Consider the following 17304-nt stretch of genomic DNA (forward strand, 5'->3'; position numbering starts at 1 on the left):
TTTTAAATAATTGTCACACAAAACAATTAACATTAGTTTAAAATACGCCTTCCTTTTAATTACATTTTCACAAACTTTTCTCATTTTTCAATTTAATGTCTAATACACGTCAGACACATTAGATACACACCGTGTGTGTGTGTGTGCGTGCGTGCGTACGTGCGTGTGCGTGTGGTGTTATTATTATTATTATTATTATTATTAATAATAATAATAATAATAATAATAATAATAATAATAATAATAATAATAATAATAATAATAATAATAATAATAATAATAGCACTTTAATCAATATTCTTTAATATATTCTTACATTTGCTAAAAATAAAATCAGATATTTTATATCATTATATATAATATTTGTAATATTTTATGCTATATTATAAAACACCAATAATACTACTAATAATAACAACAACGGTTTCTTATTTTATAGACAACATTTTCAAGAAATGCGCGTTCTGCATCTGCAGGCTGTTGTTGATTAATTATGTTTATATCGTTCAGATAATTAAGACTTTAACAGGTTATTTGGGAGACATGAGAGAGTGAAACCATTTACGTTTAGGTAATTACTGATTATTTTCTAATTTCTTTTATCATATAGTAGGAAAAATTACAGACTATTTCTACCAAAATTCGTCCAAATTCCAGAGAAACAAACGAAAACATGTTCAGCCATTATAGACTCATTGTAGATGAGTAGATAGACTGCAGAAGTATGACTTGGTTTGATATCGGTAATGCCAATATAACTTGCTGATTTTTTAAAAGGGAAGACCTAATTTTCAATAGTGTGGTAAAAACAGATCGGTTATTTAGAAAATGAATTTACCCTATTTATCTGGTATGTTTTGAGAGGTGCCGGACCGAATTGGATGTCGTTTTAATCTGAAGCTTCGGTTTTGCCCAGAAAGGCCACAACACTGCGCGTCAATCGGCAGTAAATGCGTCAAAGTTACATGAGGAATGCCTGACGGCCGCCTACGCTACGCGAGCTTTTAACTCAGGATAATTTTTAAGCAGTACTAAAACATTTCAGCACCCTGGTGTCTGCAATCACATGGAAAAATGAAATGAAATGAAGGAAATGCAGTCCGACCTGCTTGATCCGATGATTAGGTCCAAAATAACATGTTGAATATAAATTAAATGGTTAATTAGGGGGACAAAAACCGCACATGATTACATTTTTTGTATGGATTATATCAGTGGACACACACACACACACACACACACACACACACACACACACACACACACACACACACACACTCCTCTCACCCATCAACCCTTCAGTCGCCGTTTCACGGGTCTTTGTTTCTGATCTGTTAAATCCCACCCACTTGACATGAACACAGAAGAGAAAAAAAAAGTGAAAATCCCTCACTCTGCCCACGCTGACTGCGCCCAGTCGCTGTTGTCTCAACTGCCTGCTGGACCCGAACCATGGAGACGGAGAGCTGTTTGTCTTTCTCTGCGCAGGGCGGCGGGAGGACACCGGCAAACTCTCCGGGCCTGGAGCACAGCGGTGGTGGCGGGGACTCCGGCTCCTTTCTCCCCTGCGATGAGCTGCAGAAACCCTCTCATCTCCGTCCTCCTCCTCCTTCCGCTGCTGCCTCGCTAACGCACCGCCTCGGCCTGCGCGGGGACCTGTACGCAGCCACCGCCATGGGCAGGTTTGGCGATGCTGCGGACTTTACGCACGGCTCTGCGTCCGGCTCGCCGCCTAAACATGGCAAGTTTCTGAACACTTTAAACCTGGACCACAAAGCGGCCATAAGCGACAAAGCGGCGTTTTATGAAAGCAGTTCGGATGGTGAGTAAAAAAAAAAGATAGGCGTAATTACAAATAAATCTAATTAAACCCCAAGAAGCATGGCAACGTGGGGGATATGATTGCCAACCTTGCAGACTCGTTTTATTGGGTATTCCTGGGACGCTTTTTGAGATCACACCAAGCTGTGGCAGGGTGCTGTGGAGAGGATGGCATTTTGGTTATGATGTTAAAAATATCGGTTCAAATTTGTAATATAGTGGACAAAGTGTTTGACTCTTTGGGGATATTCCAATTTTTTTTTGCTTTAATTGATGAATGAAGATAAAGCATCGTTAGACCAACATTCGAATTTATATTCTGTATTCCAGCATTTCCCGTTCACAAATGTTATTTATTTTATCCACAATTTTCCCGTTTTTTTTTTTTTTTTACTTTAGAAAAGAGCACACGCTGCTCCGTGTCAAGCCGAAGTTTGCGGAAATGTTGTGATTGTTTCGATGTGTTTATTAGTGCGGATGATTCTGTGAAGCAACAGAGGAAATCAGCGCTGAGAAAGTCTTTGTGATATCTGGACTCAGAATAATATACAGAGGTTTTATTCAAGCTCAAGCTAAAAACAGCAAACAGAGATTTCAGATGATGAGCATTGAGCTGTGAGACTCAACCTTCATTATTTTTCTGTTAGGGTCTGGTTTCCTTTCAGCTGTCTGCGACCTGCCAGAAAAGTCTCTTACTTTGCTAACCCTGGGTTTTAGTCTAATCTTTTCATGTCTGAATTAATATAACTTGTTCCTAAAAGAGAAGCGTTTGGACTCGCCTTAAACATCTTTCTTGTTTGTCTGCTCTGCTGCTGTGGAACAGGCCAACAAATTCCCCTTTGACCAGTTTCACACTTTGACTTTCCTACTACTTTCACTATGACTGTTTTTCCAAGTAACTTCTTTCAATAAACATTGGACACTTAAACAGTTTTTTAATATATTTTTTACGTTATAATATCTACGACCACATTTTATGCTACTTTTATTCTAAGGCGACTGATATTTTAGCTGACATATTATTTGCCTTTATTCATTTTGCATTTCCCTTTTTAGATTTTTGTATTTTGCATTTATTATTTAATACTTGTAAACATGCACTAAGAAAAAATAGCAAATTGTTTTATTATTATTATGATTATTATTTTCTAAATTATTACCTACAGTTTTACAGTAAAAACTTTACACTTTTTTATTATTTTTACATTTATATTATTTCTACATGTTAACAATCGCTATTTTGTTTTTGTAATTACTTGTATTTATTTTCCATTTTGGCTTGTTTCGATTTTTTCATCATTGTACAAACTGATATTATAGAAAAGAATTCCTTTGGATAATTTTTTAGATCTAGACAAAGACCGTCGGGTGTTTTTGTTTTCGTTATAATTAGCATTTATCAACGAGTTATTGTATTGTATTCTGTTGTATTAATTGCCCCTTTTTATGTTCTAAGAATATTGAAAGTTTTCAGATTTCATTGATGGGCAATCGCAACAACATAATTATCTATAAAATATAATTTAAATATCTACATTTAAATATACACACCCATATAACTTCATTCAGTTCAATACAACACAGTGGAACAATGATAATGAGGTTTGATTCATAATAAATACTATAACTAATTTGATGTAGAGGATTTGAAAGCACCGTATATTTACAACAAACTTTGCAAAATCAGCTGATTTTGTTTCTTATTTTTTAAAAACATCCAAACCCTAAGGTCCCCGATAGAGGACAGTGGGATGAGTTATGTTTGAATACTTACATTTTTTATATTTATTTATATTAAACTCCTCAGATTAATTTAAAATTTAAAACCTATGCCCAAAAGAAAACAAACAAACAAAAAAACAGTTCAGTTCCACATGAAGTGAAGTCCACTAACTCTAATCCTGATGGATCACGTCAGACCTTTCTGCTAACAGCACGATACGCCTGGCTTTTGGAGATATTCCCTCTGCGTTGCATATTGCATGTGAGATAGATCTTCAGTTCCACGCGTCAAGGCCGAGCGGATGTGAGTCTTTGACAGGCTAAAAGCTCCAGAATGTTTGCGGCTGAGAACATTTTCAGTTTGTGGCGTGAGGTTGAATCTAATGGACGTGAGGAAATTAATGTTGCAGTAAGAAGTGTTTTCTGCCAGGCCTTACATTATATTGGGAGAAAAAGCAAAGTGGAGAGTCAGCATGCCCCCCAGTGAGTCGGTGGTTGCAGATGGATGGAGTTGTTTAGTCGTGGATCGAAGGGTTAAACATAATGAAAACAGACAACAACATCCAAACACTGCAGGAGGGGAGCTGCCCTTTTCTTGATCTAACAACAGGAAGCAAATGAGGTGATCACATTTCCTATAATGTGGAGGGGAAAAAAACACTTTGTTAATTCAAAAGTTCTTTAACGGGTACAAATATATATTTAAGTAAAGTGTGGTTGTTTCCTGTATTGTTTACAAGTCTTTTTCGGTGCTCTCGCCTTCAACTCTCTTTAATTTAATTGAAGCCAGCTGAGTATTTACTGCCTAAATATGGTCTGTCTGCTCAGATCAAATTAAATCAGAATTAGAGTTGCTCGGGTCTCTAGTTTTCCGCGGGAGTCTCAGACTAATTATTTTGGTAGTTGGAAATTGCAGATCAATGCAAGAGACAAAACAACTTGACCAGCTTTCATTTAAACTTCACCAACAAGTTGTCTCAAATAATTTTTTATTAATTTTATGTCTACTTTTTTAGGTTTTTATGTATGTTTTAGCTTTAAAATGGGACTTAAATGTTCAAACCAGATCAAAAACAAACTACTGCCAAAACAACTTTTTTTTCTATGAGAATGAAAATCTATTTGATGATTGATGTGAATAAGTTTGTATTTGTGTAAAATGTGTTTTATTTCTAAATCAAGGCTTTAATTTAAAAGAAAGTCACCTTCATTTGTCAGATTTAAAAATTAGGCTTGTCGACTGCAGGTATAAAGGTGCATTGGGGTCATAAATGTCCTTAATATGAATATCCGTATTTTGAAAGTCTGCAAAATAAACATTGATTAAATCTTGACTATTTGAATAATCTTTCCTTTTTTCAGACTTGGCTTCTTGGCTTCAAAATGCTCAGTAGGGCGGGGAGTTCAGTTAAGGCCAAATGAAACAAATAAACTAATGACATACAGTCCAACCTGTGTCCAAATAGTTTAAAGGTTTTCTTAATGCTTGCTATCCAAAAAGCCAATCCAGTTATATCCTAAAAGACACCTTTACTGACTCTGCTTTTCCTTTGTGTTCCTCAGTCAGAGAGAAAGGAGCTCTAAAGGCCATGGTCTACCCGGGGATCGGCCCAGACTGCTGCGGCAAGTTGAAGGAGCAGAGCGGCGGCTTGCAGGGGGACTCCATCGCTGACTCCATAGACTTATCAGGGAAAAGCAAGAAGCGACGCAACCGCACCACCTTCAGCACCTTTCAGCTGGAGGAGCTGGAGAAGGTGTTTCAGAAGACACACTACCCTGATGTGTACGCCCGAGAGCAGCTGGCCCTGAGGACGGAGCTCACTGAAGCACGGGTTCAGGTGTGTGCGTCACATTTTCAACCTTTTTCTGAATCAGAATCAGAATCAGAATCATGTTTATTGCCAAGTAGGTTTGCACATACAAGGAATTTGACTTGGTGTTGATGGTGCAGACAAAAAAATAAATAAAAAAATAAAATGTATATATATATATATATATATATACAGAAGCTATATACACTCAGTAAACTGTGTGTTAATGTAACACAGAAGCTTGTAAGTCCTGAACGGGGGAGAGACTTACAAGCTTCTGGGTTAACAACTTAATAAGAATCGAATTTATGTGGCGTAAAGATTTGCCGTTTTAGGCTATAATCCTGTAATATTAGTGCCTTGCACAAACATTCACACCCATTAAACATTTAAACAAACTTCAAAGTGTTTTATTGCGAATAAATGGCATACAAGACACACAGTAGTGTATAACCTAATTGTGAAGTGGAAGAAAACATTTGCACGTTTTGATAATTTTTTTGAAAAAGGATTCTGAGAATTGTGGCAGGCGTTTGCTTTTAACCCCATTTACTCTGATACCCCTAATGAAATTCACTGCAACCAACTGCCTTCCTAAATTGCCTAATTTGTCAAATTAAACCCAACTTTTTGTCAACAATGTGACCGTACATGTAAACTGACAGGCTTGGTAAGGAGATATTTAACCAGAGAGTCAGCCATGAGGTCCATGATCACTATGGATGAAATGTAGAGATCCATTGTTCAGATGGCAAAATATATCATCAAAACAACTATAGTGTGTGTATTCTGTAAAATCTGGTAGGAGAAAAAGCTGTCGGGGAAAAAAAAGCCATAAGAAGTCATTTTTGCACATGTTTTCCCCCAAAACATGTAGACCCTGCAAACAGAAGTTGGCTCTGGTCAAATGAGACCAAAATGTACTTTTTTGGCCTACACGCATGTATGTGTGGCAGAAAACATTCACTAACAAAACCTGCACAGTGAAAAATGTGGTGACACCATCATGCTGTTGGAAAGCTTTTCTTCAGCCGGCACAGGGAAGCTGCTCAGAGTTCATTGAAATATACATTTAAATGTAAAATTTAAAACGCCGTGTCCTAGAAAACTAATACTGTACATCACACCAAAAACACCATATGGTGAAACCTCATCATGAGTTAATTACAATCCTGGGAGAAAACTTGTCGGGGCTGCAAAAGTCCTGAGACTGGAGCGGAGGTTCACGGTCCAGGAGAGCAGGGGCTCTAAATATACGTCCAGAGCCACAATTGGCTCAGATCAAAGTTCAGATGTAGGTCTAAAGTAGATCTTGGGGATCTTGATGTTCACAGACATTCTCATTGCTCGGAATGAGGTTGAATAGTTGTCAAAGAACAACTGGCAAAGATTTCTGCCTGTAGACTGACAAAGCTGGTCGAGACACACTTGAAGCTGTTTTAGCAGTAAAAGGTGGTTCACCAAACTATTTACTTGGGGGGAGGGGTGGTATAAATTAATGATGCACGTTTTTTTTCCTATTATATTATAATGAACTGTGAGCTCCCAGCTAAGCACTACTTTGTGGTGGTTATCTCATAAATTGCAAATGAAATACAGTGAGGTTTGTGGTTATATTATTATAACGTCTTGTGAATACATTTGCGAGGCACTTTATCTGTGTGTTTTTGATTCAAAGGTGTGGTTCCAGAACCGTAGAGCCAAATGGAGGAAACGGGAACGCTACGGGAAGATCCAGGAAGTCCGCAACCACTTTGCAGCCTCTTATGATATTTCTCTTCTCCCTCGTCATGATGCCTACCAGGTGGGTTACTGCAAATCTATCAAGATACTTAAGAAATAAATTATTTTTACTGTGCATCAAGGGCACTGTAATCTGTATGGTACATTTCCAAATGTCTCCATCAAGCGTCCCATCCTAACGCTGTCTTCATTCAGATGCAGGGCAACCTGTGGCCGGGCGCCGCCTCGGGCGGAGGCGGCAGTTCAAGTGCAGCATGTGTCCTAGGAGCCGACTCCATCCCATCATCTTGCATGAGTCCATATTCTCACCCCCACAGCAACCTGCAGGGCTTCATGAGCATGCCCACCTCCCCCAGCCACCCGCACCACCACCACCCACCCCACCATCACAGCATCAACGGCCTCTACTCCCTCCACAGCTTCCCGGGAGGCCTCGGGCCACCTTCCATTGAGGGGCCGGAGGGTGACTACAAACCCACGGGCTTGGTGGCGCTGCGCATGAAAGCCAAAGAGCCGGGCAGCATCATCTCCTGGCCCACATGACCACCAATGATCCCCTTAATACGCTGACTGAGCCAAAGCATACACAGAAATGCACGCCGTCTGCATCTGACTCATGCAGTTGCTCTTTATGTATAATGCTACCCAAGCCGGACGATTTTCACAGAATATCTTTGGAAGAGTGACAGAAATTTGGAAATATTGATGCCTGGTTTTTTTTTGTTTTTTTTAACCAACTTTTGTTTCTTATTGCAGTACTAGAACCAAAGAAGAGCAAATTATTTAAGCATGTAAAAAAATGTAATTATTGTGTTAATCAGCGCTGATTAGTAATAAAGTCTTCCATTTACATATGCTGACTGCCAGGATACAGTTGTTGGCTTAAGTCGGGACAGAAACTAAATCAGCTGGAATAGGGTCAGCCTTACATCTCTGGGAAGAAAGAAATATGGCATTACTGTAGCAAGGATGAAATTTGGTTCTGAGGCAGAAATGCTTTACAGGGCATTTATATATATCGCAAATACAGGGATTTCTGCTGTGCAGGAAGTGAGCAAAGAGATTGCATGAGTGCACACAGTATTTTTGGTTTATTAGAGCAAATTGACCAAAAACCACACGTCAATATTTCCTATAAATCCTCACTTATGGCTGCCCACGCAATTAAGTAGCTATTTGTCACCTCTTTTTTTAACATATTTGATTTCTGTGGCTATTTTAGTTACAGTTTGATGGAGAAACTTTAGCCTGATGCATCTTTTTCCCATAACCAGACCATCTGCTTCTTACTTTTCTCAGCTTTCAGAGGAAAAACATCACATCTCGTGACATTTATTTTCCTTACAGTATCTCCTTTTTTGTGCTCTGTCACAAACATTTCGCTTTATTCCCGAGTAAATTATAGCATTGTGTTGTACCACCCCATGTGGCATAAATCACTAAATACCAACATATTCGTGTCAGATGGGCAAATATGTCAGTCTGTTTGAGGACTGAGAGCACAAGCTGAACCAAGATTGAAAAACAATGTTTCACTGGTGGACTAAAGTCCTACCAGGTTTGGACATGGCTTTAAGAGGAGTACTGGATTTATTCTTTACCCGCCTCACTGCGACAGGATCGCTCAGGGCAGATTATCCAATACTCCCTCGCTCTGTGCCAGGCCCCGTCAAAGCTCTATAACATGTGGTTCCAATAGAGAAATGCACAAAGCCATCACAAACACTTTCCACACCCACAGCCTCAAATTCCAGCCGGGCCCTGGGAGGCGGCTGCTAAGTCCCAGTTACACAGCGCTCCGTGACTGCATCCCAACTTAAATGGAGAAGATAAGAAGAGCTGTCATGTGGAAGAAAGGAACACAGAGGAGGACATATTTTGGAAAGTTGCAGAAATAGAGGATGGTGATATATTTATAAATTTTGTTAAATATTTTTGAAGCAACAGGAAACATTAATATTTCTGCACAAAACAAAAGAGAGAAACTCAAAATTTTAGTATCTTTTTGTCACCTTAAATCTCTCGAGCTTAGAGATATTCAGAAAAGTAACCCAGTCTCTCACAGCTGTATTTCTGCCTAGTTTCCTTTTTAATCATTGTACAATTAGTTAAATTTAGTTGTGAAAAGATCACAATGAAATAACTTTATGGAAAGGATCTATACATTTAGCTTAAACTCTGATGTGGTGTCTCAATAGTCTTTATGGTTTCTCAAAGATATCTTAAATGTGACAAATTTGAAGACCACAGGGCTGGAGGCAAGCATGAGAATCTCTGTTTTAGTTACATTTCTTATCATGCCTTGAAGATGTGTTTACACTCCTTCAACTTTTTCACATGCTAAAGTCGTGCTAAAACCTTAAACTTTAATAAATATTATTGATATTTAACATGACAGACCAACAAAAAAATAGCACATAATTGTGAATTGGAAAGGAACAAATACAAGGTTATCAAGGTTTTTTTTTTTTTTTGTTTTTTTTACAATAAAATATTTCAAAAGGAAGGTGTGAATTTTAATCCCTCTGAGTAAACATACTGTAGATCGACATTTTACCGCAAAACCAGCTGTAAGTCTTTTTGGGGTCTAACTCTAGCAACTGTTCAAATTTAAACACCGACATTTCTGCCCGTTCTTCAGTGCTAAATGCCTCAACCTGAGTAAGATTGGATGGAGAGCATCCGTGCACATTAGTTTTTAATTCTTGCCACAGATGCTGAAGAGGATTTATGTCTCTGGACTTTTAACTGTGCCATTCTAACTCATGAATGGGCTAGGAGCTGAATCATTTCATTTTAGCTCTGGCTGGGTCTTCAGGGTGCTTGTACCGCTGGAAACTGAACCTTCATCTTCAGTCTTGAGTCTTTGATTGACTCCAACAGGTTTTCTTCTAATATTAGTCTGTATTTAGCTCTGTCCATCATCCCGTTATTCTGTTTAGCTTCTATGTCACAAGTAAAGAAAAGCATCCCCACAGCATTTAGCTACCATCACCATGGCTTCACCATGGGGATGTGTGTTCTTGCCAAGGTGATGTGCAGTATTATATTTTGCTACACATAGCATTTTGCATTTAGGCTAAAAAGTTAAATTTGGGTCTCAAGTGACCAGAGCACCTTCTTCCACATCTTTGCTATGACTCCTACTAGTGTTGTTGACCAATTGAAATAATTACTTTATACAGCTTTCTGTCAGTAATGGCTTTCTTCTTTCCACTTTTACACAAAAATCACATTTGTGGAGTACCCAAAATACTAGGAGTCGGCCTCTCGACCAATTCCTCCACTTGAGCATTTGATCTCTGCAGCTCCTCCAGTGTAACAAATTAATTTTATTTAAATTCCTTCTGAGTGCAGGTAGACACTTCAGTAACAACAGGACCTTTGAACGTATTTGGTTGCTCTGGGTTTTATCCAATTGATCAGAATAAATGGCGACAGAAAAGAAAGGCCCACAGTTTATCCTGCCCCTAAAGATTCCTATTATATATACATATTATATATAATATATATATATATATATATATATATATTATATATCCTATAATATAGTGGAAGTTTAGTTTGTTATTACATGTTGCATTTTCACACTGATCATATATATATATATATATATATATATATATATATATATATATATATATATATATATATATATATATATATATATATATATATATATATATATACACATATACATTTTTTTTTTTTTTTTTAGTAATCCATGTCTTCATGTAACCCTGGAAAAAAATGTGACATGTCACAAGGTAAATTTTTCTGAGCACACTACAAAATGGGAAAGACAAGAGATCAGTCCACTCAAGCAAGGAAGACTTGTGCTAAGTTTTAGGAAGTTTTAAGAATTTGAGAAATTAAAAATAGCATGAGAAACAAACACCTGAACCTGACCTTATCTACAGTTTTAATTTAAAGTTTAAAACAACTGGAACTGTTGCAAACACACCTGAATCAAGTCTACAAGGGATAAACACGATCCTCAAAGATTCCCTTTAGATAACTGCAGCAAAGTGTGGCGAAAAAAGCTATTTGTGTCCTACAATAGCAGAGATGAACATATCAGGTTTGCTAAACTCTACTAGGGCTTTACCTAAAACTGTGTGCTTTGTTCAGATGTAATCAACCCTGTGCATTACTGAAACAAAAACTCCCGCTAGGCTTGCCATAAAACAAATAGTGAACATGTTGATGCCCACTGTTTGGTACGCTGGAGGATCTCTGAGGCTAAGCATCCTCCAATGGTTCATAGAAACCTTTTTAGAGCCCACAGCACCAATCATTCTTTAGAATAGTGTAACATTTCAAACCACAATCAGGTGGCTTCTGCTAGAGGGTTATCATTGGTTCATTCAACTGGATAATGATTCAAACTACATAACCAAACCAAAAATGTGAGGGCTGAGCCAAAAAGATCACATTAGAGGACCTACAGTAATACTCTAGACCAGGGGTTCCCAGACATTTCAGCTTGTGACCCCTGAAATAACAATGCCAGAGACAGACTGCCACCTTTTCGGTGTAATTTCAGGAGAGCCCCTGTGTTAAAGAAAATGAATGTTGTGCATATTGCAAAGATATATTTTGGTGTTGGCTTTACAAATAAGAAAATACCAAAACCTTTTTAATACATCAGCATCAAACTATTATTAGCATCAGGACTTTGAAACAAGTGGTTGACTTCTCATAACACAACAACCTTATTCTCATAATTCGACTTTGTTCTGGTAACATTATGACATTTTATTCTGGTAATATTGCAGGGAAAAAAGAAAAAAAAAAACAATTGAAGTCTTGAATATATTGCTTAAATGCTGCCACCATGTGGTATCCGATGAGAAGTGTACCACATAGAGCAGCAAGGACTCCAGATATAATAACAATACAGAGACCAGACCAGGGTTCCGTGAGGCCCAAAGCAGAATTTATTTGCTTCATTATATTCCATGCCAGATATTATTTTGTTAATTTATTTATTTTTTGTGGTGTGATTTTAACCAACATCTTTCACGGTTAACTAGTGACCCAACTATGAACTAAACTGACCCTATGTCAGAATATGTTCAGTTTGACAAATGCATCAGTCACTTTATATTCTTCATTTGCAGTGGAGATGAAGGGCTCATTTTAGGCTTTGTCATTTAGATGTTTTTTACATTCCAACCTTATAAAAATTCTTAGAAATTTCTCTGACCTCAAACAATGAGGACAATCCTTCATTCCCACCTAAAAACAACAGCAAAGTGAATCCAAACTGTTTGGGGGTTTGGTCATATTTGTTACCTGCTGCTGTAGTTTTAGATTATAGGGAAAAAAACATTATTACCAAAATTGAAATTAAATTATATGTTTATTTCCCTTTTTGGTTCAGGACTGGATGTCCTTGATACATCTGTGTGTGGAAGCTCATGAAGCTCTGACCACATAGCAGTGATGATTCACCTTGTGAATTTTCCCCAAATTCTTGAATAGGCTTGGCCTAACAATCCTCTCATGGATGTTGTTGGGCACATTTTTCCTTTCATGAAACTTTTCAGTATCTATACTTAGATACAGCACTCTGTGAACAGCCAGCTTCTTCAGTGATTACCTTATGGGGCTTCTTTGTGGAGTGTTTCAATGAATGCGGCTGATTTTGTTGCCATGGGTTTACATGGGCGTGCATAATGTTTCTGACCAGCCACCACGGTTCATACTTGGTTGGAAATTTTTCAAGCTTTGCATTTCAGACATGTTTTAAAGTTAACAAATAGCTAAAAAATACTTTCATAAATTCCTAAGACGTCAAGTTGAATCATTTGTTAGGTCAATAGCCGTCAAAATAAAAATAAATTGTTGGTTGAGGCAAAAGCTGATCATTACACTGTGAATTTATTCCTTTGACTTACTTATTTGCTCTTGCAGTCATTTCAGGTTTTCAGTACAGGCTCATTAGAGTCTGAAAGGAAAAATGAGATTTGTTTGCAGTTATCAACGGTGGTTTTTGATATGGATTACATGTCTCATTGCATGGTGGAATCTGCACTGCATTTGATCGTCTATTGCTCCAAACATGTTTTCCATATTGCTACAGACGGGAGTTCTGAGAAAACCGTGAACTGAGTCTGAAAATTTTAACAAGCACACCGTACAGGTCCCTCCACCTTACTCTCTTCTCCCTCTGCAGCTCTTCCCCAATGGAGGCTGCCGTGCTGCTCCGATGTCTACCCTCGTTATTTGTCAGGCTTGGCCTAATTCTTTCTTTTTACATTGCTTTTAGTCACCGGTCTTGCTCTGTGAACCTGTCTTTATTTACTGAGCAGGTACCACTCATGAAATAGGCAGTCTCTCTGCAACATTGTGTGTTTTTTTTGTTGTTGTTGTTGCAATTTTAAGCTTGAATGACAGTGTTGTGCAGCCAAGGAGTGTGAGCAGCACATACAAGAGACCGATTGACACTGCTAAGTGGCTCCTGGCTGTGATTGGTTGTTTTTGACCGGGAGCCGCGAATTTGTGCAAATGACAGTAGGACCACTGGGAAGAGCCAGACGAGCTTTATTTTGATAAATTTATTTTACAAAAATTACCCATTGAAGCTTTAAATAGTATGACTTTAAGTGGGATCACTTTTTTAAGGAATAATCCCAAAACATATTTGTGTATTACAGTTATATAATTAAATCATTACATTTTGTTTTGTTTTAATTTTATTTTGTTTTAATTTTGTTTTGTTTTAATAATTTTTGACACACAACAAACAAACAATGCCTCTGTCTGAAATTAATGTACTTCATCTATCTTTTACTTACATAGTTGAAATAAATCAACTTTTCAATGATACTGTAATTCATTCAGATGGATACCTAAAAGTCATAGATTGTAAATCTTAAATATATGTCACGTTATCATAAAGTAAAAATCTGAGTCAAACAAGTGCTAAACTTTTTTATTTTTTTTTATTTTTATTTTTTTACGTTTTCCACCAATAATATCCACCTTTAATTGTTTTGAAAATGTGGCAAAATGCAGGCAACGCTTTATTTTTAGGGCTCAGCGAGAGATTGACTGGCGCTTTAAAGGTTTCTGCCCACTTCTCAGCCAATCACAACGAAGGGGCGGCATTTTACGCTAATCCTAACAAAATGGCGACTGTTGTTGTTTTGCCGCAGGGTCACTGATTAAATCCGTTTATCGTTTCGGCTAATTTCGGCACACGTAGCGCGGAAACAGCGCCAGGATACGGCCACGCACCGGAGGGGTCGACTCCGCCCGGGCTGAAATGAAAGGCAAAGAGCGGTCGCCGATTAAGAAGCGGTCCCGGGCCCTGGAAGATATACGAGACAGGGGAGGATGTCATCCGACCAGCAAGAAAATGGGGGCTCTGTCCGTCTCCAGCGGGAGTAATAATGGGAACAGCTCGACGAAAGGCGACGGCGCCTCGACGAGGCGGAGCCTGCTCGGCGAGAAACGAGACCGGGACTTCGACGGCCACGGCCGGACTGCCAACAACCACAGCTGCCCGTCCGCCGCGGGCAAAAACCACAGCCTGAGCCTGACGCTGGAGCTGGCCGCGCCGAGGGGCGTCGCGTCGCGCGCGGAGCCGCGGGTCCAGCCGCCCGGCGCCGAGAGTGAGTACAAAACGCTGAAAATCAGCGACCTGGGCTCGCAGCTGAGCGACGAGGACATCGAGGACGGCCTGTTCCACGAGTTCAAGAAGTTCGGCGACGTGAGCGTGAAGATGAGCCGCAGCAGCGACGGGCGCATCGCCTTCGTCAACTTCCGGAAGCCGGAGGACGCGCGGGCCGCGAAGCACGCGAGGGGCCGGCTGGTGCTGTACGACCGGCCGCTGAAGATCGAGGCGGTGTACGTGAACCGCCGCCGGAGCCGCTCCCCGCTGGAGAGGGACCTGTTCGCGGCGGCGCAGAGCCACAGACACCTGCAGAGACCGCTGTCGCCCACGGGGCTCGGCTACAGAGACTACCGGCTGCAGCAGCTGGCCCTGGGGCAGCTGCCCCCGCCGCTGCCGCCCCCTCTGCCCCGGGAGCTGGAGCGGGACCGGGAGTTCGCGCTGTTCGAGGCCCGCGCGCGTCCCGTCTTCATCGCGGAGCGCGCCGCCTTCAGGGAAGAGGATTTCATCTCTCCTGAGGACGACCAGAGGGCCAACAGGACGTTGTTTCTGGGCAACCTGGACATCAACGCCACGGAGGCGGACCTGAGGAGGGCTTTCGACAGGTTTGGGGTCATCACAGAGGTGGACATAAAGAGGCCCAGCAGGGGACAGACCAGCACCTACGGGTTTCTGAAATTTGAGAACCTAGACATGGCCCACCGTGCCAAGCTTAGCATGTCTGGCAAAATGGTGGGTCGCAACCCCATAAAGATAGGTTACGGCAAGCCCATGCCCACCACACGCCTGTGGGTGGGGGGGCTCGGACCGTGGGTGCCTCTGACGGCCCTGGCCAGAGAGTTTGACCGCTTTGGGACGATAAGGACCATACACTACAGGAAGGGGGACACGTGGGCTTACATTCAGTATGAGAGCTTGGACGCTGCACAGGCAGCCTGGACGCACATGAGGGGCTTCCCGCTGGGAGGACCGGAGAGACGACTCCGCGTGGACTTTGCGGACTCGGAGCACCGCTACCCGCAGCAGTTCCTGCAGCCTCTCCCCATACCGCCGTTCGACATGGTGGCCGAGTCCTTCGTTCACCGCGCCACGCCCGAACCGCTCCGCATCAGGGACCGGACTCCTCCGCCCCTCCACTTCAGGGACAGGGAGCTCTTCCCCGGAGCCGACTGGCCCAACCCGGCCCTCCGCGAGCGGGTGCGCGCCTCGCCCTTTGAGCCTCTGGAACATCTGGAGCGGAGGACGCGCGAGCCCTGGTCTCTGGAGAGGGAGCTGCAGGGACGAGAGCCCGTGCGCAAGCGCCGCGCAGCCGAGGAGGGACGCCACCTGGACCTGTCCCCCGACAGCACCGAGAGGACGGTGAGACGGAGACGGGCGTCCCCGGAGGGCAGCCCCGGAGGCAGCAGCAGAGACGGGGGGCGGTTCAGTGATTCGGAGCGGCCCGTCCGGGGGGAGAGAGCCTCCCCGCTGAGAGAGCGCCACAGCAGCCTGGAGCGGGGCGGGACAGAGCGCAGGCTCAAAGGCCTCTCTGATAAAGGGCCGTCCAGCGGCACCGGGGCAGCAGCCGGGGACCGCAAGCGGAAAGCGGTGGACGGCGGCAAAGGCCCCGCCAAGAGAGAGCGCTCTGACAGCAAGGGGGCCCAGCTGACCAAGTCGGACGGCACCAAACTCAGCCTGGCCTGGCAAGGCATGCTGCTCCTGAAGAACAGCAACTTCCCGGCCAACATGCACCTGCTGGAGGGCGACCACGGCGTGGCCAGCGACCTGCTGCTGGACGGCGCCACGGGGAGGCAGGTGAGCGAGCTGAAGATCACGCAGCGCCTCCGCCTGGACCAGCCCAAGCTGGACGAGGTGTCGCGCCGCATCAAGGTGGCGGGCCCCGGCGGCTACGCCATCCTGCTGGCCGTCCCCGGCGCCACCGAGGACACGTGCGACTCGGCGGCGTCCACGCAGCGGCCGCTCCGCAACCTGGTGTCCTACCTCAACCAAAAACAAGCAGCCGGCGTCATCAGCCTGCCCGTGGGCGGCGGCCGGGATAAAGACAACGCGGGGGTCCTCCACGCTTTCCCCCCCTGTGATTTCTCTCAGCAGTTCTTGGATTCGTCCGCCAAAGTTCTGGCAAAAAGCAAAGAGGACTATCTGGTCATGATCGTGGTCCGCGGAGCGTCGTAAGAAGTGACCGCGCGCACTAAGATGAAGCGGAGATTAGCAAAGAGGAGTAAAAAAAAAAGAAAAAGAAAAGAAGAGATCTGCTGTATGTCAGTAATTATTGCATGCTGTGTGTTCTGCATCCTGGGGTTCAGTAGTGTGCTTCTCCAGTGTTTGAATGTTGCCATATAATTCACTACAAGGACAAACGGTGCCCTTCCATAAAACTAAAAGGTCATTTTTCTTTTCTTTTAAGTACTTTTCAACTGGGTGATTGAACCCGATCACAACCACAAGCCTGTTGCATTATCAAAATTTCTGGGAAATGGTTAAATATAAAGGGGAGAAATTCAAGCCTCATAAAGTATATGAGCCTTTAGGTCATATGGAGATTTAGTTTCTGTTTCTTGGGTTATCTACAAGTGAAAAGGGTTACTT

General features: G+C 42.0%; 2 protein-coding genes across 3 annotated transcripts; both read left to right on the top strand.

Annotated features, from left to right (window-relative positions):
* The first annotated feature begins 1328 nt into the window (after positions 1-1328).
* alx3 (ALX homeobox 3) lies at positions 1329-7963 on the top strand. Of its 2 annotated transcripts, none has more exons than XM_036137086.1 (4): positions 1329-1741; positions 5107-5381; positions 7033-7158; positions 7293-7963. In XM_036137086.1, the coding sequence occupies exons 1-4, from the start codon at positions 1453-1455 to the stop codon at positions 7638-7640; spliced, it is 1038 nt and encodes a 345-aa protein (XP_035992979.1). In that variant the 5' UTR covers positions 1329-1452; the 3' UTR covers positions 7641-7963. The 2 variants fall into 2 exon arrangements, with proteins under 2 accessions (XP_035992979.1, XP_012726032.2); XM_012870578.3 differs by having other exon boundaries at positions 1333-1822.
* Positions 7964-14209: 6246 nt separating this feature from the next.
* rbm15 (RNA binding motif protein 15) lies at positions 14210-17304 on the top strand. The gene has a single exon (XM_012870668.3). The coding sequence runs from the start codon at positions 14371-14373 to the stop codon at positions 16888-16890; it is 2520 nt and encodes an 839-aa protein (XP_012726122.2). The 5' UTR covers positions 14210-14370; the 3' UTR covers positions 16891-17304.

This window comes from Fundulus heteroclitus, chromosome 1 (genome assembly GCF_011125445.2).
Source record: "Fundulus heteroclitus isolate FHET01 chromosome 1, MU-UCD_Fhet_4.1, whole genome shotgun sequence".
Classification (NCBI taxonomy): Eukaryota; Metazoa; Chordata; class Actinopteri; order Cyprinodontiformes; family Fundulidae; genus Fundulus; species Fundulus heteroclitus.